Genomic DNA, 22,660 nt, shown 5'->3' with positions numbered 1-22,660 from the left:
CTTCCTATCATTCTGGTTCAAGTTGATCTTTGTCTCATCTGTCCATAGGATGTTGTTCCAGAACTGTACAGGCTTTTTAAGATGTTTTTTGGCTAACTCTATTCTGGTCTTCCTGGTTTTGAGGCTTACCAATGGTTTACATCTTGTGGTAAACCCTCTGTATGTACTCTGGTGAAGTCTTGATTTTTGACTTTGACACTGATATGCCTACCTCCTGGAGGGTGTTCTTGATCTGGCCAACTGTTGTGAAGGGGGTTTTCTTCACCAGGGAAATACCTTTTCTGTAATCCACCACAGTTGTTTTCCTTGGTCTTCCCGAGTTCACCAGTGCCTTTCTTTTGTACCAAAAAGTGGATTTTTGCCACACCTGTTGTTTTTTTCTCTCTGATGGGTTTCAGATTTATCAGCCTAATGATGGCTTGCTTCACTGGCAGTAACCGCTCTTTGGACTTCATATTGAGGGTTAACAGCAACAGATTCTAAATGCAAATGCATTTTATCTGCTTTACTTGTAAATTAACTAGTGAGGGAATAACACACACCTGGCTGTGGAACAGCTGAGCATCCAATTGTCCAATTACTTTTGGTACCTTTAAAAGGGGGAGGACCACGTTAAAAAAATAACAAATATTTTTTTTAAGTGCTGTAATTCATACACTGTTCACCCGATTTGGATGTAAATACCCTCAAATTAAAACAGTGTGCACATTCAGCTCATATTCATTATTTAATTTCAACTCCAATATGCTGTGGTAGACGGGTACAATAATAACTTAGTCAGGTCAATAAATATTTGGACATTGACCATCTTTTTTATTTCGCCTGTAAGTTTTGCCTATAAGGCCTCTGAGTGCCACTGCCGTAGAGGAAACTGAGTACAGTGACAGTCACACTTGTCTTTACAACAGTTTAAAAAGTTTCTAGCCCAAACCCCTTTCTATAATTTTATAAAGTATGTTGCGGGCCGTTTTAAACTAAACTCAGCAAAAAAAGAAACGTCCTCTCACTGTCAACTGTGTTTATTTTCAGCAAACTTAACACGTTTAAATAGCTGTATGAACATAAGGTTCAACAACTGAGACATAAACTGAAAAAGTTCCACAGACATGTGACTAACATGGTATAGTGTGTCCCTGAACAAAGGGGGGGTCAAAATCAAAAGAAACAGTCAGTATCTGGTGTGGCCACCAGCTGCACTAAGTACTGCAGTGCATCTCCTCCTCATGGACTGCACCATATTTGCCAGTTCTTGCTGTGAGATGTTACCTCACTCTTCCACCAAGGCACCTGCCAGTTCCTGGACATTTTCTGGGGGGAATGGCCCTAGCTGTCACCCTCTGATCCAACAGGTCTCAGACGTGCTCAATGGGATTGAGATCTGGGATCTTCGCTGGCCGTGGCAGGACACTGACATTCCTGTCTTGCAGGAAATCAGGCACAGAACGAGCAGTATGGCTGGTGAACATTGTCATGCTGGAGGGTCATGTCAGGATGAGCCTGCAGGAAGGGTACCACATGAAGGAGGAGGATGTCTTCCCTGTAACGCACAGCGTTGAGATTGCCTGCAATGACAAGCTCAGTCCGATGATGCTGCGACACACCGCCCCAGACCATGACGGACCCTCCACCTCCAAATCGCTCCAGAGTACAGGCCTCGGTGTAACGCTCATTCCTTCGACGATAAACGCGAATCCGACCATCACCCCTGGTGAGACCAAACTGCGACTCGTCAGTGAAGAGCAGTTTTTGCCAGTCCTGTCTGGTCCAGCTACGGTGGGTTTGTGCCGATAGGCGTCGTTGTTGCCGGTGATGTCTGGTGAGGACTTGCCTTACAACAGGCCTACAAGCCCTCAGTCCAGCCTCTCAGCCTATTTCAGACACTCTGAGCACTGATGGTGGGAGTGCGCGTTCCTGGTGTAACTCGGGCAGTTGTTGTTGCCATCCTGTACCTGTCCCGCAGGTGTGATGTTCAGATGTACTGGTCCTGTGCAGGTGTTACACGTGGTCTGCCACTGCGAGGACGATCAGCTGTCCATCCAGTAGCGCTGTCTTAGGCGTCTCACAGTACAGAGATTGCAATTTATTGCCCTGGCCACATCTGCAGTCCTCATGCCTCCTTGCAGCATGCCTAAAGGACGTTCATGCAGAAAGCAGGGACCATGGCATCTTTCTTTTGGTGTTTTTCAGAGTCAGTAGAAAGGCCTCTTTATAGTGTCCTACGTTTTCATAACTGTGACCTTAATTGCCTACCATCTGTAAGCTGTTAGTCTTAACGACCGTTCCACAGGTGCGTGTTCATGAATTTTTGGTTCATTGAACAAGCATGTGAAACAGTGTTTAAGCCTTTTACAATGAAGATCTGGGAAGTTAATTCGTAAAAATCCAAATAGGGTCCTGAAAAAGGGATGGATCTTTTTTTGCTGAGTTTACTTGTGGTTTGATAACAAATGACCTTGTTTAGTAATGTTACCTGGCTAGTTAGATAACATGGTACCTTGGCTCTGCACACATTTGGATGGTGCAGGAAAAACGGAAAAGGGGATAGATAAACTACTCAAAGAGATGCTTCAAAGGTAGGATACATATGCCTAATCAATGTCATTCTGAATCAAAAATATATTTTAATGGTGTTCCTTAAATTCTGTTCGCTCCCAAAAGTGTTAGGGAGAGTAGGCTATGTGTGGAAAGTTGTCTGAACAGTAGGCTAAAGATGATTTCATATAGGCCTAATCTGATTGTAACCCTAACCCTTACTGCCACAATGAAAATATTGTGTATCATTATACATTGGTATTCCTTCAACATTCCTCTCTTCCTCTTGCCCAATCACAGGTAGGCCTTTTGGATATGAGCAAATCAGATATTTTCTGCAGTAGCCTTTTCTATTATACAGTAAAAAGTATGACGTTTAATCCAATGGGTTGTGTTGATTAGAGGTGTGAATATCAGGGACAGGTTTTTGTGCAGCACTTTGCAGAACGTATAGAAAATGTGAACAGGGTGCCTGGCAAACCTTGTGGTATCACGATTCTACTCGGTATCATGATACTTGGCCTGGTATTATGTCTTGAGTAAAAGTTGGTGTTATGACAACCTCATTCTAAAAAAGGGCACATTTTCTCCCAGTTCACACATCTTTTTCTTCACCTTTTTGGGCCCTCACCAGTTTGCATCTCTGCCTCTTACAGATGCAGTCAGACATTTTCCTGCCGAAACAAAGGAAAAACAGGAGCCGGCCACTTCGAAAGCCGCTCGTGGTCCAGGTAAGTCTCATCTTCGTCCGTTGTTTGGTGTACATCTTGAGATCTGAACAGATTGTTTTAATGTGAAATTGTTGTTTGTTCCTCCTCAGAGAACCCTGCTCCCCCGGACCACTGGAGACACTCCTCAACACGTCTGCTCCTTCTCCATCCTCTCCAACTCATCTGCCACTGGTATGTCACCTGTCAACTAACCCATACACCTAGTTAAATTATCTAACTTATCTAATTACATGAAGGAAGTAGGTATGTTTGAAGTATCGTAACAACATATTTGTTTGTAATTATGCTGCAGGAATAAAAAGCACTGGAGAGCAGTAATATTCTGTGTTCAGGCCCAAAAATGTTTTATCCAACTATCTGAACAGGGCTAGAAATACTCAACCACTCACCTCCATAGTTTGGACTTGACTGACTTTCTTTGTTTTTTTACCCTCTCCCTCAGGAACAGGCTCTTTCCGGCCAATCCAGCCCCGTCTCTCTCCCTCCACCCATCCCCTCCTCCCCAGGACTCCGCCCATCACCTCTGGCCCTAGGATGTCCAGTCGGCTCTCCAGTACGTACCTCTTCTCTCTACCTGTTCAGGGCCTGAAACTAACTTTTTGGTCCACCAGCCACTGTGGCAGGTAGATTTAAGAATCCACCAGCCACTGTGGCAGGTAGATTTTAAGAATCCACCAGCCACTGTGGCAGGTAGATTTTAAGAATCCACCAGCCACTGTGGCAGGTAGATTTTAAGAATCCACCAGCCACTGTGGCAGGTAGATTTTAAGAATCCACCAGCCACTGTGGCAGGTAGATTTTAAGAATCTGTTTTGCCAGTCCTACAAAAATTGTTCACCAAAAATAATAAAACGGATGAGCATGTTTTGATGTTTCTAAAACATCTGTATTACTAGTAAGAAGTAATGTGGTATATTGCTTTATTATGTTTCATTGTTTGTTACTGGAGTCGTTTAACCAAAATATCAAATCAATTTTTATTTGTCACATACACATGGTTAGCAGATGTTAATGCGAGTGTAGCGAAATGCTTGTGCTTCTAGTTCCGACAATGCAGTAATAACCAACAAGTAATCTAGCTAACAATTCCAAAACTACTACCTTATAGACACAAGTGTAAGGGGATAAAGAATATGTACATAAAGATATATGAATGAGCGATGGTACAGAGCGGCATAGGCAAGATACAGTAGATGTTATTGAGTGCAGTATATACATATGAGATGAGTATGTAAACAAAGTGGCATAGTTAAAGTGGCTAGTGATACATGTATTACATAAGGATGCAGTAGATGATATAGAGTACAGTATAAACGTATATCATTTTCAGATGAGACTGAAAATGTCACCTGCCCCTTTAAGAGGTGGAGGTTACCATGGTAACGTGACTCATGTTTGTGACTGTGAGATTAAGAGTTGTGACTCGTAGTTCATACTGCACCCCCTGGCTTTCTGTCCGACTCCCACATGCAACCAGAATAACTGGTCCCAAACCCAACCACAGTCCTGCAATGTTATTTTAGGCATATGTAACACGCTCATTTGCCAGCAATGGTCCCAGTAATTTTGCGCCCTATAGGCAATATCAAAATGCACAAAAACAACCTAAGAAATAGGTTAAATGACCTGAGATTCTCTTGTGGCCCAGTAATACAGATACTCTAATATATCAGCCAATATGCTAGGCATCGTTTGAAGAGCGCGGAGTTGTCGAGACTTCCATTTTCTCTTTGAGCTACGTTTTAGAAGTGGGACTATTTTCAGACTGATACAAATATTGGTGATCAATACATATTTCTAGGCAATGCAGTAAGCTATATCCTAATCATATTTAGGAAGTACATTTCCTTGGAACGATAACTGCTTCGCCGCCCATGCATAGGCTATAAGAGTATGCGATTTAATTGAGACCACACTCGCAACTGATCTCACACACATGGCTACTGACACTTTCTCTTGAGCTATGTTTTGCATATAGGCTATAGCGTACCTTCTTTTAGGAGGACGATTTGCAAGCAGAGACAAATGAGTTGCCAATATTTATTGAAATGAATGCTTGCTCACTATGGTAGCTTGTGCGCGTGTTGCGCCTTTTTGTTCTCAATTATCACTTTTTTTTTTTATTGCATCTCAATTTGTGAGTTGAGCACCCTCCACATTCCATTATCAATAGTAAACTAATCATATTTAAGTTAATTTCCTTGGAAAATTAACAATTCCATTTCAATGAGACCACACATACTAGGCACACTCGTACACCCAACTCGGAGAGGTAGGCTACTGAAGTTGAAGCAGCGCGTGAACAATGCGACAAAGATGAGCTTTTAATACAAATGGAAGGCTAACGCATACAAAGCAGAAAGACTACTGTTTCCAGATCCCAGTCTTCTTCCTGTTCCCTAAAAACTGCTTTGTAGTGAATTTTCATTAATAATACAAAAAAGGGACCTTGGAAAATGCGAACTGCAGCGCAATGATCTGTCGGTACCTGCAGCTCTCTACCATGTCGTCTTCTCTTTTATACCAGTTGAAACTCAAACATTGAAAAACAACTTAGCTTGTGAACGAAACAATGTAAATAGCCAAGAAACACAAAAACACTTGAGTAGACTTTCAACAAACTTTTATGCCTGTGCATAAGTGTAGTGTTGCTGCGCATTTCAGGATTTGTGGATTTGTGGTTCTTTGACTTTGTGCAATTAATTTACCAGCTAAGAAACAAAACGGCAGAAAAACTTTTGAAAACAGCTACTGCAGCATTTACACTATATATACAAAAGTATGTGGGTAACACTTAAAATTGGTGTATTTGGCTATTTCAGCCACACCGGTTGCTGACAGGTGTATAAAATCAAGCACACAGCAATGCAATCTCCGTAGACAAACATTGGCAGTAGAATGGCCTTACTGAAGAGCTCAGTGACTTCCAATGTGGCACCATCATAGGATGCCACCTTTTCCAACTAGACAGTTCGTCAAATTTCTGCCCTACTAGAACCTCCCCGGTCAACTGTAAGTGCTGTTACTGTGAAGTGGGAATGTCTAATGGCAACAGCGACTTAGCCGCAGAGTGGTAGGCCACACAAGCATACGGGACTGCCGGGTGCTGAAGCTCGTAGTGCTTGGGACTGCCGAGTGTGGTCCTCTGCTGCAACACTCAGCACAGAGTTCTAAACTGCCTCTGGAAGCAACATCCGCACAAGACCTGTTTGTCGGGAGCTTCATAAAATGAGGCTAAGATCCCCATGTGCAATGCCAAGCGTCGGCTGGAGTGGCGTAAAGCTTGCCGCCATTGAACTCTGGAGCAGTGGAAATGCGTTCTCTGGAGTGATGAATCACACTTCTGGGTTTGATGGACTGCATAAGGGTCTGGGGCTGTTTTTCATGGTTCTGGCTAGTCTCCTTTACTTCCAGTGAAGGGAAACATTAACGCTACAGAATAAAATGACATTATAGACAATTCTGTGCTTCCAACTTTGTAGCAACAGTTTGGGGAAGGCCCTTTCCTGTTTCAGCATGACAATGCCCCGTGCACAAAGCGAGGTCCATAGAGAAATAGTTTGTAGGGATCGGTGTGGAAGAACTTGACTGGCCTGCACAGAGCCCTGACCTCAACTCCATCGGGATGAATTGAAACGCAGACTGCGAGCCAGGCCTAATCCTCCAACATCAGTTCCCAACCTCGCTATTGCTCTTGTGGCTGAATGGAAGCAAGTCCCCGCAGCAATGTTCTAACATCTAGAGAAAAGCCTTTCCAGAAGAGTGGAGGCTGTTATAGCAGCAATGGGGGCACCAACTCCATATTGATGCCCATGATTTTGGAATGATATGTTTGATGAACAGATGTCCACATACCTTTGGTCATTTAGTGTATATTGCTATAAATATGATCATACTTGGTTATTTGTATTCACTAATGTGAGTGTCCACCCCCCCAATGTGGCTGGTGAAGTAGACCTCTTACCTACCCACCAATGCCAAATCTACTCTTTGGCATTGGTGGGTCATGTTTTTCTCTTTCATCTTAAAAAAATATATATATTATTTTAAAGCCCCCTAGGCCAGGCCCACTGATGCTGGATATTGGCGCAAGCTAAAACATGATGGTGCAATTAATCTGTAATTTATTTACAATTCAATGTGTGAGTCTATATTTTTCCATCCAGGTGCCATTGACCTGGCAGCCAAGTCAGCAGGCATCATCCCAGGCAGCCCCTGTCGGGAGTTGGAGGCCCCCAGTCCAGACGGAAGGTCCCTCTCGACCTCTCACCCTGGAGTGGTGCATACTAGTCCTGGTCCTCCCCAGACACAGCTCATTCAGCAGGCCTCCTCTGAGGTGAGTGGAACACTGAAAGAAGAGAAAGAGAAACATTGATGGAGAGAGATCTACCTGGATCGTGTTCAAGATGTTTTGAAAGAGTGAGGTGCCACAGGAACGTATCCAAAAAGAGCACATATTTTCATATTTTCTATACATTAATTCTAACCCTGTATCATTCTTTCACTAACCCTCCACCAGGTTTCGCTGCAGAACAGCCTCCCCCCTCTGTCTCCAGGAGTGGCAGGTGACTCTCTCCTCTCCCCGCCCAGCGTGGCCTCTCTGCTGGACATCTCTCTCCCGGGACCCCTGGAGGAAGCCATGGCTCCTGGAGGGCCACAAATGCACATCAGTGACTCAATCATTGAGCTGGCCATCAACTCGGCACACTACGGTAAGTGAAGGGGGCGTTATAAAAATACGATTTTGTACTGTTTTTGTCATGTAGCCTGTATCTGTTTACATCTCATGTGCTGTCTCTTTCGCTCGCTCTCAGGTGATGAGGCATCCCTCTCTCCTGCCAAGCTGAATGGTAGTGAGTGCTCTAAGCTCCTACCCTGTACCTCAGTCAGCCCCTCCAGAGGCTGGATCCCTTCCCCAAGCCATGACCCTCAGTGGTACCCCAACGACTCCACTGACTCTTCATTTGGCTGCCTGCTATGTAAGACACACACACTCACAGTATATATGCACACGCAGCCACTATCATCAGTATCTGGCAAAGATTTCCAATTGAACTGAACATGATGAAGCCAATTGAAACAGAATTACTCTGAGCCCAGAAGCATAAGCTCAACTGAGATTTAGTTTTTATTGTGTCGTCTCAATTTCAAACAACTTTAACCCCCCCCTCCACACACACACACACACACAGCAAGCCTGGTGTCCCCTGATAAGGGTAGACAAAGCTCCCTGGCCCGCTCCAGCCCCTCCAGTGGAACAGCCCTCTTCGGACCAAGATTTCTGGACTGCAACTCCCATGATTCCTTTCAGTCCCGCGGCCTGCCAGACGTAGCAGAGGTAAGACCACCCCAGTAGGAAGAATATTGCTACACCCCTCCCTTGCACAATTTTCACCTTTTCGTTTCCTTAGTTTAAATCAAATCTAATTTTATTTGTCACATGCACCGACAGGTGTAGACTTTACCGTGAAATGCTTACTTACAAGCCCTTAACCAACAATGCAGTTTTATTTATTTTTTTCATTTTACCCCTTTTTCTCCCCAATTTTGTGGTATCCAATTGTTTTTAGGAGCTACTATCTTGTCTCATCGCTACAACTCCCGTACGGGCTCAGGAGAGACTAAGGTTGAAAGTCATGTGTCCTCCGATACACAACCCAACCAAGCCGCACTGCTTCTTAACACAGCGCCATCCAACCCAGAAGCCAGCCGCACCAATGTGTCGGAGGAAACACAGTGCACCTGGCAACCTTGGTTAGCGCGCACTGCGCCCGGCCCGCCACAGGAGTCGCTGGTGACAAGGATTTCCCTACCGGACAAACCCTCCCTAACCCGGACGACGCTAGGCCAATTGTGCGTCACCCCACGGACCTCCCGGTCGTGGCCGGTTACGACAGAGTCTCTGGTGGCCTAATGTGCCCTTAACCACTGCGTCACCCGGGAGGCCCCAACAATGCAGTTTTAAGAAAAATGCTTACTAAATAAACTAAAGTAAAAAAATAAAAGGGCAACAATAAAAAAATTAGGCTATATACAGGGGGTACTGGTTAGTCGAGGTAATATGTCCAGTACCAGTCAAACATTGACACACCTACTCATTCCAGGGTTTTTCTTTATTTTTACTATTTTCTACATTGTAGAATAATAGTCACATCAAAACTATGAAATAACAAATGGAATCATTTCATAACCAAAAAAAAGTGTATATTGTCTTCAAAGTAGCCACCCTTTGCCTTTGACAGCTTTGCACACTCTTGGCATTCTCTCAACCAGCTTCACCCTGGAATGCTTTTCCAACACTCTTGAAGGAGTTCCCACATATGCTGAGCACTTGTTGGCTGCTTTTCCTTCACTCTGCGGTCCAACTCATCCCAAACCATCTCAATTGGGTTGAGGTCAGTTGATTGTGGAGACCAGGTCATCTAATGCAGCACTCAATCACTCTCCTTATTGGTCAAATAGCCCTTACACAACCTGGAGGTGTGTTGGGTCATTGTCCTGTTGAAAAACAAATGATAGTCGCACTAAGCACAAACCAGATGGGATGGAGTATCGCTGCAGAATGCTGTGGTAGCCATGCTGGGTAAGTGCATTGAATTGTAAATAAATCACAGTGTCACCAGCAAGGCAACATCACACCACTTCTTCCATGCTTCACGGTGGGAACCACACCTACTCTCAGAAAGACACGGCGGTTGGAATCAAATCTTAAATTTGGACTGATCAGACCAAAAGACATATTTCCACCGGTCTAATGTCCATTATGCATCTTGGACCAAGCAAGTCGCTTCTTCTGTTGTCCTTCAGTAGTGGTTTCTTTGCAGCAATTTGGCCATGAAGGACTGATTCACACTGTCTCCTCTGAACTGTTGATGTTGAGATATCTGTTACTTGAACTCTGAAGCATTTATTTGGGCTGCAATTTCTGAGGCTGGTAACTCTAATGAACTTATCCTCTGCACCAGAGGTAACTCTGGGTCTTCCTTTCTTGTTGAGGTCCTCATGAGAGCCAGTTTCATCATATGCTTGATGGTTTTTGTGTCTGCACTTGAAGAAGCTTCAATCATTGTTGTCGGTGATCAGGCCTACCACCGTTGTGTCGTAGGCAAACTTAATGATGGTGTTGGAGTCGTACTTGGCCACACAGTCATGTGTGAACAGAGAGTACAGGAGGGGACTAACCCTGAGGGGCCCATGTGTTCAGCGTTGCAGATGTGTTGTTGCCTACCCTTACCACCTGGGGGTGGCCCGTCAGGAAGTCCAGGATCCAATTGCAGAGGGAGGTGTTTCGTCCCAGGGTCCTTAGCTTATTGATGAGCTTTGAGGGCACTATATTGTTCAACACTATGGTGTTGAATGCTGAGCTGTCGTCAATGAACAGAATTCTCAAATGGGTGTTCCTTTTGTCCAGGTGAGAAAGGGCAGTGTGGAGTGCAATAGAGATTGTCATCTGTGGATATTTTGGGGCGGTATGCAAATTGGATTGGGTCTACGCTTTCTGGGCTGATGGATGGTGTTGTGAGCCATGGCCAGCCTTTCAAAGTGCTTCATGGCTACCAACGTGAGTGCTATGGGTCATTTAGGCAGGTTACCTTGGTGTTTTAAAGCACAGGGGACTATGGTGGTCTGCTTGAAACGTAGGTATTAGACTCAGCCAGGGACAGGTTGAAAAATGTCATTGACACTTGCCAGTTGGTCAGCGCATGCTCGGAGTACACGTCCTGGTAATCCGTCTGGCCTGTGAATTTTGCTCACATCGGCCACGGCGAGTGTGATCACACAGTTGTCTGGAACAGCTGGTGCTCTCATGCATGCTTCAGTGTTGCTTGCCTGGAAGCGCTCATAGAAGTAATTTAGCTCCTCTGGTAGGCTTGTGTCACTTGGCAGCTTATTTATAGTTTGAATCCATTATGTCGTTTTTTTAAAGCAACATCAAATTCATTATTTTGGGGCAAATGTGGCAAAAATAATATTCAAATGTTGGTCACCCCCTTGTCAATACTCTGGAAGCGTGTTCTTCAGTCATTCTGTGACAATCTAATATGTGGTTATCTTCATCCTTGCAGGTAGACACCCAGCTGGCCTGCATGATGAGTGAGAGCAGCGTGGATTACATCGCCCGCTTCAACGATTTGGCACAGGAGCTGGCTGTCACAGAGCCGCACCTCCTGCCACCTTGAGTTTGAATAGACTGAAGAAATGTCTGTCAGTTGCCCCTCCCACACCTTCAAAAGTGCAAGGACAAAGGGGGTGGAGAAACACTCCTTCCCCTATATAGTTTGTGAAAGAAAGTGCAATGGCAATGGCCTGAACAGAAGAAGCACTCAGATCTACCTTGGAACAGTCCAACTGGAACAGGTTTAAACTCGTTCTGATGGTTTCAACTGGTTCTGAAATGGTTACCTCTGGTTCTGACGGTCTGTGGTCTGGTTTCAACGGCTTCTGAAGGAACGTGGACTAGTTTCAACTGGTTTGATGGCCTGTGGACCAGTTTCAACTGGTTCTTATGGGTTCTGACCAGCGTCAACTTGTTCTAACGGGTTCCAGCTGGCTTGTTTGTTTGAACTGTTCTGCCTAGCGAGCAGGCCTTTTTTTTATATATATATTTTTTTAAACACTTAAGATTAATCCTGTTTACAGAACACAACCTCATGTAAAGTATAGAACAATGCCATATATGAACAAGAGACTGGGTCTCCATTTCTGTCCTTTTGTCTCCGTCTTCTTCCCTCTGAGAAATATCAACCCGAAGACATTGGGTTGAAAATGTAAATGTCAGACTAACTTTAAAATAACTACTGATGAACTGCTGGTAGCGTGTCCTTCTCCATCTTGTCTGTTCACGCGTACAAATTAAACTAACACATCACTTAATCATTTAATTTGTTTAAACTGAATAAGACATGAGTGGAACTGATGTGAATTTGTGTCCCAGGCCAAACATACGTGTCGGAGTGTCTTTGTCCCTCCCTCCATATCAATGCAAACAAGTGACAGTCCACTTGAACATCTACTCCAACTAACCCAGCTACATCTGTGTTAGTCTGTTTTTTTTCTTCTCAACCAATGCTTTGAATTGACCTGAAAGCTAATTTCAGTTTTCTGTAGCAAAACATTTTGTAACACCACACCAGGCTCTCCCTCCTATGATGCCTGGTTGGTTGTCAGTCAAGCTGCGTGTTTTAGAGCTCCCCAGCTGACGAAAGAACCAGTCATATTATGTGGGGCTTTAGACACAGAAATATGGTCACGTTCCAGGATGACCTTGTTGGAGATGTTGCATTGTATCAACCAATGTTTGTGTGCCACATCATCGACTGCAGTCTGGCATCGGATTACTACGGTTGAGTAGTAATGCCTGACTACATTGCAGCAAATGCCAGAAATGAAGATGCGTGTTTCCAGTACAATCCGTGTCCAAAATGGCACCCTATTTCCTATATAGTGCATTGCTTTTGACCAGAGCCTATAGGGCCCAGGTCAGAAGGAGTATGCTATGTAGGGAATAGGTTGCCAATTCAGACACACCCAATGCCTAGATGTCAGCTAAGGATTTTGTTATGAGAAATCACATTGACGCAATGATCAAATACTAAATGTCAGATTTTTATTGTTTAACACACTAAAAGAAATGTTCAAGCTACAAATGTGGATTATGTCTAAAGATTTTTATATAGCGGTTGTCTTTAAATTGGGGCATGGAGTCCTTTCTCTTTAACTTTAATCTATAACAATTCCAGTAATCTCTCTATGCTTTTGTAACATAATCCTGTAAATTATTCTTATTTGGACTATTTATTAACAGGTTGAGAAAAAAAGTGTTGGTTTTTTGCATTGTAATTTCAGAAAAATACCTTAATATATCAGCAGTAATAGTGGAGTGTTTAACAATGTTTAATAAAAAATTGAGCCCACACAAAATTGGTCGTCACTAGTTACTTTAGCCACAAAGTCTTAAGGCCTGCTTACTTGACCAATTTGGATCAAGTGAGTGTGATATGACTCGTATGCGGCTTACGTTTCGCTGGCAATGACCAACCAGATGAGGGGGTGTGTGTATGCAGACCGGCTTGCAGGGGAGACGTGAGGCATGCATTTAATTTTTTTTATTAGCTATAATAAATCCAACCATTCTAAATGCAAAGGGATAATCGGATGTCTTAATCAGTCAGCTTGCAAGCGTATCATGTTTTCCCTTACTCATAGTTAATAATAATAATATATGCCATTTAGCAGACGCTTTTATCCAAAGCGACTTAGTCATGTGTGCATACATTCTACGTATGGGTGGTCCCGGGAATCGAACCCACTACCCTGGCGTTACAAGCGCCATGCTCTACCAACTGAGCTACAGAAGGACCACATAGTTACTTGTCTTAACCCAAAATAGGTTTATTCCAATATCTGTATTGTTTTTAAAATGACTTGTGAAAAGCAGAATCAACAACCTCTGCATGGTTGCTTTGTGAGAAGGTGTTAGTTCAGTTAGCTATTGTTATGTAAATCTGAAAAGTACAAATGGCTTTCGCTTTGACCCCAAGTGAGACAGATGCTGGTCTGCGTAGTTGGAAACAGAAGAATCTGAGCACTAGGGTAAATGCTGTATGGAAATGTGCCATTACATACTCTATTTTATTTTTATTAGCCCATCCAACCTCTTCAGAGGACAAAAGTTCATTTGTTTTACATTTAGGTTTCACAGATATTTGGTTACATAATTTGTTCATACAGTACTGCATACAATATGAAACGTATACACACTACTAAGTCGCTCAAGATAAGTGTCTGCTAAATAACATGTAAATTACTATTTATTTTTTATACACAGTATTATATAATAGGAATACAGTTTGATGTCATGACATACTCTTGCAATATGTGCCATAGGATCTGTGGTGACCACAGAGTTGGGACACTTGTTTAAAGTCCGTCAGCCCCATCTTCAATTTTATTGAAGAACATTCCATTATTACAATTAAATGTAAAAGTGCATGGTATAAATGACAAAGATCTGTCTTAACTTACTACCTTGCTCATTTCAGCAGCATGTTTGTCTTTTGTCTTTTCTTTGACTTTCACCTCATGGCATTCATGTCTTCGTTCCAACAACTTGAAACGGAACACAATTGAATGGGAGACTTTTACTCTCCCAAATTAGTTTTTTTTTCCTCCAACTTGCCTCCCTCATCTGATTGGTCGAGTAGGGGGGCCTTCTGACTTTGGCTGTGGTAACTAGTGACATCCCACAAAATTGTTCAGCCTTCCTATTGTTCAACAAAAGCTGGACCAGCTCTTTTCTCTTCCATCAGTGTCACTCAGAGGTTGGTTATTTCACAAACAGAATCATCAATGGCAGAAATCGTCCTGCCATTACCTAGTTGTGAAAAGTAGTTTATATTCAGCACAAGTATTGCAATTCACCTAGCTTCCACTGTTGAGTCTCTGAAAACTCCTAGCTTCCATTGTTCAATGCCATACAACTCTCCTTCTGTGGCCTCCAATATTGCTCTTAAATACAAGTAAAACTAAATGCATGCTCTTCATTACTGCTCTGACTTAGAATATGTGGACAACTATAAATACCTAGGTGTCTGGTTAGACTGTAAACTCTCCTTACAGACTCGCATCAAGCATCTCCAATCCAAAGTTAAGTCTTGAATTGGCTTCCTATTCCGCAACAAAGCATCCTTCACTCATGCTGCCAAACACCCTTGTAAAACTGACCATCCTACCAATCCTCGACTTCGGCGATGTCATTTACAAATAGCCTCCAATACCCTACTCAATAAATTGGATGCAGTCTATCACAGTGCCATCCGTTTTGTCACCAAAGCCCCATATACTACCCACCACTGCGACCTGTACGCACGCTCTAGTTGGCTGGCCCTCGCTTCATACTCATTGCAAAACCCACTGGCTCCAGGTCATCTACAAGACCCTGCTAGGTAAAGTCCCCCCTTATCTCAGCTTGCTGGTCACCATAGCAGCACCCACCTGTAGCACGTGCTCCAGCAGGTATATCTCTCTGGTCACCCCCAAAACCAATTCTTCTTTTGGCCGCCTCTCCTTCCAGTTCTCTGCTGCCAATCACTGGAACGAACTACAAAAATCTCAAACTGGAAACACTTATCTCCCTCACTAGCTTTAAGCACCAGCTGTCAAAGCAGCTCACAGATTACTGCACCTGTACATAGCCCATCTATAATTTAGCCCAAACAACTACCTCTTTCCCTACTGTATTTATTTATTTTTCTCCTTTGCACCCCATTATTACTCTCTACTTTGCACATTCTTCCACTTCAAATCTGCCATTCCAGTGTTTTACTTGCTATATTGTATTTACTTTGCCGCCATGGCCTTTTTTTGCCTTTACCTCATCTCACCTCACTTGCTCACATTGTATATAGACTTATTTTTCTACTGTATTATTGACTGTATGTTTGTTTTACTCCATGTGTAACTGTTGTTGTATGTGTCGAACTGCTTTGCTTTATCTTGGCCAGGTCGCAATTGTAAATAAGAACTTGTTCTCAACTTGCCTACCTGGTGAAATAAAAATAAAATGGGTGAGACATTCTGCATGTACAGTATATAAGGAAAGTATTGAACCTTTTTTCCACTTTTTGTTACGTTAGTCTTATTCTGAAATTGATTAATTGATAAAGATTGTTTAAAAAACATCTACAAACAATACACCGTAATGACAAAGCAAAATAATGTTTTTTTAAAACATTTTTGCCTATGTATTACAAATAAAAAATGGTTTCAAATTGATCATCCTTGATGGATCTACAACTTGATTTGGAGTCCAGCTGTGATAAATTCAATTGATTAGACATGATTTGGAAAGGCACACACCTGTTTATATAAGGTACCACAGCTGACAGTGAATGTCAGAGCAAAATCCAAGACTCGAGGCTGCCAAAAGTGAATGAACAAAGTACTGAGTGAAAGGTCTGAACTTATGCAAATGTGATATTTCATGTTTTTATTTGTAATAAATGCAAATATTTATAAAACCTGTTTTTGCCTTGTCATTATGGGGTATTGTGCGTAGGTTGATGAGAGAGAAAAAACTATCCTTTTTAGTTTAAGGCCGTAACCTAACAAAATGTGGGGGAAAATCAAGGGGTCTGAATACTTTCCGAATGCACGGTAGCACCTTTAACTTAATATAAGATGGTGGTATCTAAAAAACACAACCTGCTGTATTGAGATTTTTCAGTTTGTTAGATGCATTTTTACTCATCTGTATAAACGTACATAGTTTTAAAAATATATATACTGGCATGTGTGTGTGAACATGAAGGGGCGAATCCCAAATTCCACATACCGAAAGTGAAATTTTCACTTCATCATGCATTGATGTCAATTGAAGACAGTCAATTCACCATCTTTAGGACGTTCCAAGTTATGAAATGTCCCGTAAGAGGTCACCTTGGCTGATGACGCCAGCGGATCAGCAATCAAATACTGACTGTCAGTTACTGTTACAAACTAGGCAACCAGTGACTCCCAGGAAAGACTGAGCGACAACCAAGACGAGAATGGTGACACTGGAGAAACCAGTGACTACTTGGAAAGTCTAGTGCAGGGGGGGGAGTTGGGCTAGCACCCCCAACTCACCGTCCTCTAAAAGGGGGCGACCCGAAGCAACTACAGAGAACCGTAAGTAACCATACCCCCAGAGCCTTCCGAGAGGGGGGAAAGAATGAAGCGTTTCCATGGATGGATAACACCAACAACAAGGTTGTATGAAGGATTCTGACTGGAGCAGTAGAAAGTGGAACAAGATGCCACTCCCATAAAACTGTACATACGAAGACTACGAATCCACCAAACAAAGACAAAGTGCCTACCTGAGCCAACAAAGCAGCAGCGCACAGACTTTCTATCTGGTGAGACGTAGGAGGTTTCTAGCCAGCACCATAGTGTTGAAGACTTCTCCGCATCTGAACGACTTGAGGCTGCCACGCCTTCAAAGGAGGAGAAAGTCAGAGACTCCAGAGGATGTGGAACCCAGAGCAAGGAATGTCAAGTGGCCACAACAACAACGCAGCCTGGCAACAGCTGGATGACGACCTGGACAACAACCTAGAAACAACACTGGTGGGAAAAAGACACTCACTTCCCTGTCCAAGCTTGTGCCCGTGGTGAACAGTGAAAGATTTGACAATGAAGAGAGCAACAATCAACCCAACAAACCGAAAATTTAGGCTTTTAGGCATCGCAAAGAACTGCAGTCATTCATCAAGCACTTCAGAGAGGCAGATGCCACACAACGCAAAGCGCTACAGGAACTGCAGGACACAGAGTAACCTGATGTCACTCCAGAATGCGGAAAGGGTAAGAACAAGGAGACAAAGACAGCAAAGCAGAGAGCCAACCCCTTCCACTTAATTTAATTTACACTGGAAGCGGAGAGATCTGGCAACCTTCAGGCAACTATAATAATAATATAATATATGCCATTTAGCAGACGCTTTTATCCAAAGCGACTTACAGTCATGTGTGCATACATTCTACGTATGGGTGGTCCCGGGGATCGAACCCACTACCCTGGCGTTACAAGCGCCATGCTCTACCAACTGAGCTACAGAAGGAACTAAGGTGGAGAGGTACTCAGACCAGGGAAGGAATGAGGAATGAGAATTTGTCAGTACGTCCAACCATCCTCACAACCGCAGACCACGTGTAACCACAACAGCCCAGAACCTCCACATCCAGGTTCTTCACCTGTGGGATAGTCTGAGACCAGCCACCTGGACTTGAAACTAGGTTTGCACAACCCAAGAATTTCTGCACAAACGGAAACTGCCTTAGGGAAGCTCATCTGTGTGCTCGTCATCCTCACCAGGGTCTTGACCTGACTGCAGTTCGGCGTCGTAGGCAACTTCAGTGGTTAAATGTTTACCTTCGATGGCCACTGGCACACTGGCGAAATGTGGTCTTCTTGGATAATTCCCGGTATCAACTGTACCGGGCATATAGTATGGCGTTGTGTGGGCGAGTGGTTTGCTGATGTCAACGTTGTGAACAGATGTCCCATTGTGGAAGTGGGGTTATGGCATGGGCAGACATAATTGCATTTTATCGATGGCAATTTGAAGGGGGGCACTTGTAGGATTATTTAAGATACTCTTTGAAGAGATTGGCTTGGACTGGGCTGAGTGGGACCTGTCCTCCGGTAGGGGTGCGAGGGCCATGAGACCAGAGGTGGCAGAACGGAGTGCTAGGGTTGGGGGTGTAGCGTATGAGTATAGCCTGAACTAAACAAAGAAACTAGGGAGGTTATTGTGAACCTTTGAGCATATTTACATGCAAAAATGTAATATTAGACTAAACATGGTCATGAAATAATATTTTATTTATTTGCTTGCTACTTTCAGAACCAGAGTGGGGCAACTCCCTAGCTCTGCTACTGCAAGCATTAGGGCTCAGAATTGACATGGGCACAAACGTTTTGCATACACATTTCAACAACATTCTAGTTATTGTGGTTCCAAATGTTAAATAGTTACACAAATCTCTGGGGTGAAGCATTCATTCAAAAGATAGAAATAGTTTTTTTTTAACGGATCTAGGAAAAAATAATCAAGGGTACAAGACTATGTACATACCGGAGTTAGAAGGCAAACAAACTACTAATCCCATACAGCATTGAGGTCTGTGTCATCCAGTCACATAGCAGACGTGATTGTGTTCGCTTGTAGATCACGTGACTTGGATCTGCTCTGTGATTGGACCATAAAGACTGCAAGGCTCAAGGTTAGTGTTGTTTTTGGTGCTCTTTGCATGATGGATGTCAGAGCCAGTGATTAGTAAACCGGCAACGTCGAGGCGCCAGGGAGTGGTAATAGACGTGGCATTCCACCCCCTGACCACAGGACGACGCTGGCCAGGGAGACTGCCCAGAGGGCGAGGAGCGGGCGGGCCAGCCCTGTGGGAGAAGGTGGAAATCACGGATGAGGTTGGGATCCAGAATGTCCTCCACCGGAACCCAATACCGCTCCTCTGGACCATACCCCTCCCAATGCAGCAGGTACTGGAGCCGACCCCCATGATGTTGGGAGTCCAGTAGGGATCTGACTGGGCTGGATCCCTCGACATCCATGATGGAACACGGGAGTCTCACTGCGGTTCGCCTGCTCCTTCTGAAGGTGGAGGACGTGCTGGAGTCTCATGTGGGCATCGCTCCACACTTTTTCTGCTCACCTGAACCACTCATCCACCGCAGGAGCTTCGGTCTGGCTCGGGATCCATGGAGCCAGGACCAGCTGACCAGCTAACTCACAACACACTGGAAGTGAGTCAGCTCGGTGGAGGAGTGACATAACGAATTATGGGCGTATTCCTTCCATGGGAAGAGTTGGGCCCACTCTCCCTGCCGGTCCTGGAAGTGGCTCCTCAGGAACCTCCCCAGCTCCTGGTTCATCCTCTCCACCTACCTGTTAGACTGAGGCCTATACCCGGAAGTGAAGCTGACCATGACACTGAACTTCTCCATGAAGGCTCTCCATACCCATGATGTGAATTGGGGGCCACGGTCAGAGACTATGTCCTCTGGAAGACCTGCTGGAACAGTGCCTCAGCGACCTGGAGACCAGAGAGAGGGGTAAAACGACAGGTTTTGGAGAATCTATCCACGACCACCAAAATGGTGATGAAACCGTTAGAGGGGAGATCAGTGAAAAAATCAAAGGATAGATGAGCTGAGGCACGGGAAGGCGAAGGAGTTTCCCTGGTGGAGCATGCCGGGGGGGATTTAGTTTGAGCCCATACGGAACAGAAGGTGACTTAGCGAATAACGTCCTGCCCAAAGGTGGACCACAAATTCTTCTCTGAGATGGATTGAGTAGTTTGAGTAATACCTGGATGTCCAGCGATGACAGCTGTGTGCACCTAGATCAGCAGCCAATCCCTTATCCCTGTGGGAACATAAATGCACTCAGGAGGAAAGCTAGTGGGTGCGGGTTCCATCTCCAGAGCCTGGCGTAAGACCAAAGCTACGTCCCAGACCCCAGGGGCTACGACTCGAGAGGGAGGAATTATGGGTGCATTACGGACCCTCCCCCGAATCGTATTGACGGGACAGGGCATCGGCTTTGGTGTTCGTTGAACCTAGGCGATAGGTCAGCGTGAAGTCAAATCTAGTACAGAAAAGGGCCCACCTTGCTTGGCGCAGGTTCAGCTGTATGTACTCCAGGTTCCGATGGTTGGTGAGGATGACAAATGGGTTCTTGGCGCCTTCCAGCCAGTGTCTCCACTCCTCTAATGCCAACTTCACCGCCAGGAGCTCTTGATCCTCGATGTCATAATTCCTCTCTGCAGGAGACAGTTTCTTAGAGGAATACGCACAAGGATACATTTTTGTGGATTCCCTTGTCATTGAAACAGGACAGCCCCAAGCCCACCTCGTCGATCTCTACCACAAAGGGTAACGTAGTGTTTGAGCGATGGGGCGGAGGTGAAAGGCGAAAGGCCTCGTCAGCTGCTGGACACCACACCAACCTACGGAGACCACCCTTGAGGAGGAAGGTGTGAGGAGAGGCGATGAAGCTAAACCCCAAATATCGTTGTAAGCCCTTTATGGTCATTGGGACTGGCCTTGACCTGACTGCATCTACCTTCTTAATTAAGATCCATCATCACTCCTTGCAGGCTGATCTGGTAGCTTAGAAAGGAGACAGCTTCCTGACATATAGTTGGTTGGCCAGAAGGCGTTCCATGACTACTCGGACGTGAGAGATGTGATCCTCCAAAGTAGCCGAGTAGACAAGGATATCGTCGATATACACGACCACCTGGCGTCCGAGCATGTCCCGGAACATCCCATTGACGAATGACTGGAAAACGGACGGAGCATTGTCTAAGCCAAAATGCATCACCAAGTACTCGTAGTAACCAGACATCGTGCTGAATGCGGTCTTCCATTCATCCCCCTCCCGGATGCGGATGAGATTGCATATACTCCGCAGGTCCAATTTGGTAAAGAACCGGGCCCCACACACCTTCCAGACAGTAGCAGCATCCAGTGGATGGAATGAGCCGGCACTTCGTACGCTATTCGGAAGAGGTTTGCGCGAAGAGGTCCAGACGGAACTGGCATGTCGAGACGACAACCTCACCCTGGCCGCACTCATTGCAATGGCCATCTGTCTGGATAACCTACTTTGGGAGCACTGGTCCTCTCATCGCTTCTTTCCCTCCCTCAGTGAACACTGGATCAGAGCCTGAACCCATGGTGGTAGGGGCCACACGCCTCACCGTGGCACAGCACCACAGACGGATACAGCTGGGGCTCTGTCTGTACTGTGAATAAGGAGGGCACAAGCTCAAGAAGTGTCCGGCAAGGCCGAATCCGGGATTCACAAGAGCAATGAAGGTAATTTGTTAAATTCTAGGTAGGCCTTAAGTGTGAAATAAGAAACCATTGTTGAAATACTATAAAAGCCTGAGATAATGGGAATTTGAATGAGAGATGGCTGATCTTGCTCTGTTGGAAGTTTTGGCATACGCTGCATTTTGCAGAGAGCAAGATTTTAGAAAAAGGTTGGACTTTTCTGCAGAAAGTACAGATTGGCTCATCAGATAACGTTTCTCAAAACCATACGAATAGTATTTTTCGAGGATTCAAGACCTAGTTTAAAAAGGCAAATACATGCCATTCCGGTGCACATTTTAGTGCTATTCATCCTCAGGTTTTTGTCAGCGGGAGCTTGCCGATCGGCATCTCACAGCACTTGATGTGCCAATATTTTGGATGCAATCATCAGCAAAACGAACAGTAACACAATTTCCATACACCATCACACAGGTTGAACTCTAGGGGTTTCTTTACCATGATACCATCAATTGGTTCCCGAATACGAACGGAGCAATAGACAGCACCCACCACATCGCTATAAAATCACCATCCCAAAACCATCCCATTGCCTGCTGCACTGCTACTTGGATTCCACCTGGCGATCTGTTCACAGTCTGCCCTGGCTTGTCTCCCCCTGTCTGGTACAGGTACCCCCACCACACACCCCCCCTCTCCCAAGCTTTCGCTCGCCTCCAGCACACAGTGACTCTGAACTTACAATGGCTAGCCCCAAGTCGTTTATTATTTGCCTCATGACTCCTGCATGCTTTGTTTACTATGAACTTTCTTATTTACTCAACCGTGGGATAGACTGTTTGTTCCCACACTCGGGACTCTGACTCTCTATTGGTTACAGACTCTTGGCCTCCCATTCTATTCTAACCACCTCTCGCCGGCTTTATATTCATTTTACCTGATGAAATTGCTGTACAATATGTTCTTGTTTCCATCTAATGCACATTAAAATGTCATAATTCAACACTGTAGAGCTCTCCGGTCCTATGCCGTGCCTTGATTGTATTACTGTTGA

At 44.5% G+C, this 22,660-nt stretch overlaps 1 protein-coding gene across 4 annotated transcripts in view; it reads left to right on the top strand.

The window, feature by feature from the left end:
• LOC118358960 (protein cramped-like) overlaps positions 1-15,831 on the top strand; it is a 49,789-nt gene extending 33,958 nt beyond the window's left edge. For 3 of the 4 annotated variants that reach the window (XM_035737013.2, XM_035737014.2, XM_035737012.2), the window contains exons 13-20: positions 3,189-3,263; positions 3,353-3,434; positions 3,706-3,816; positions 7,430-7,599; positions 7,783-7,975; positions 8,078-8,242; positions 8,456-8,601; positions 11,330-15,831. In XM_035737013.2, coding sequence (XP_035592906.1) covers positions 3,189-3,263; positions 3,353-3,434; positions 3,706-3,816; positions 7,430-7,599; positions 7,783-7,975; positions 8,078-8,242; positions 8,456-8,601; positions 11,330-11,443 — 1,056 coding nt within the window. In that variant the 3' untranslated portion in view covers positions 11,444-15,831. Of the gene's footprint in view, positions 1-3,188; positions 3,264-3,352; positions 3,435-3,705; positions 3,817-7,429; positions 7,600-7,782; positions 7,976-8,077; positions 8,243-8,455; positions 8,602-11,329 lie in introns of those variants that run through there. The other variant, XR_008080043.1, reaches the window with a different exon arrangement.
• Positions 15,832-22,660: the final 6,829 nt, after the last annotated feature.

Source organism: Oncorhynchus keta, chromosome 26, assembly GCF_023373465.1.
Source record: "Oncorhynchus keta strain PuntledgeMale-10-30-2019 chromosome 26, Oket_V2, whole genome shotgun sequence".
NCBI classification, from domain to species: Eukaryota; Metazoa; Chordata; class Actinopteri; order Salmoniformes; family Salmonidae; genus Oncorhynchus; species Oncorhynchus keta.
Note: the sequence above shows the minus strand (reverse complement) of the source record. Positions and strands in the feature narration are given on the sequence as shown.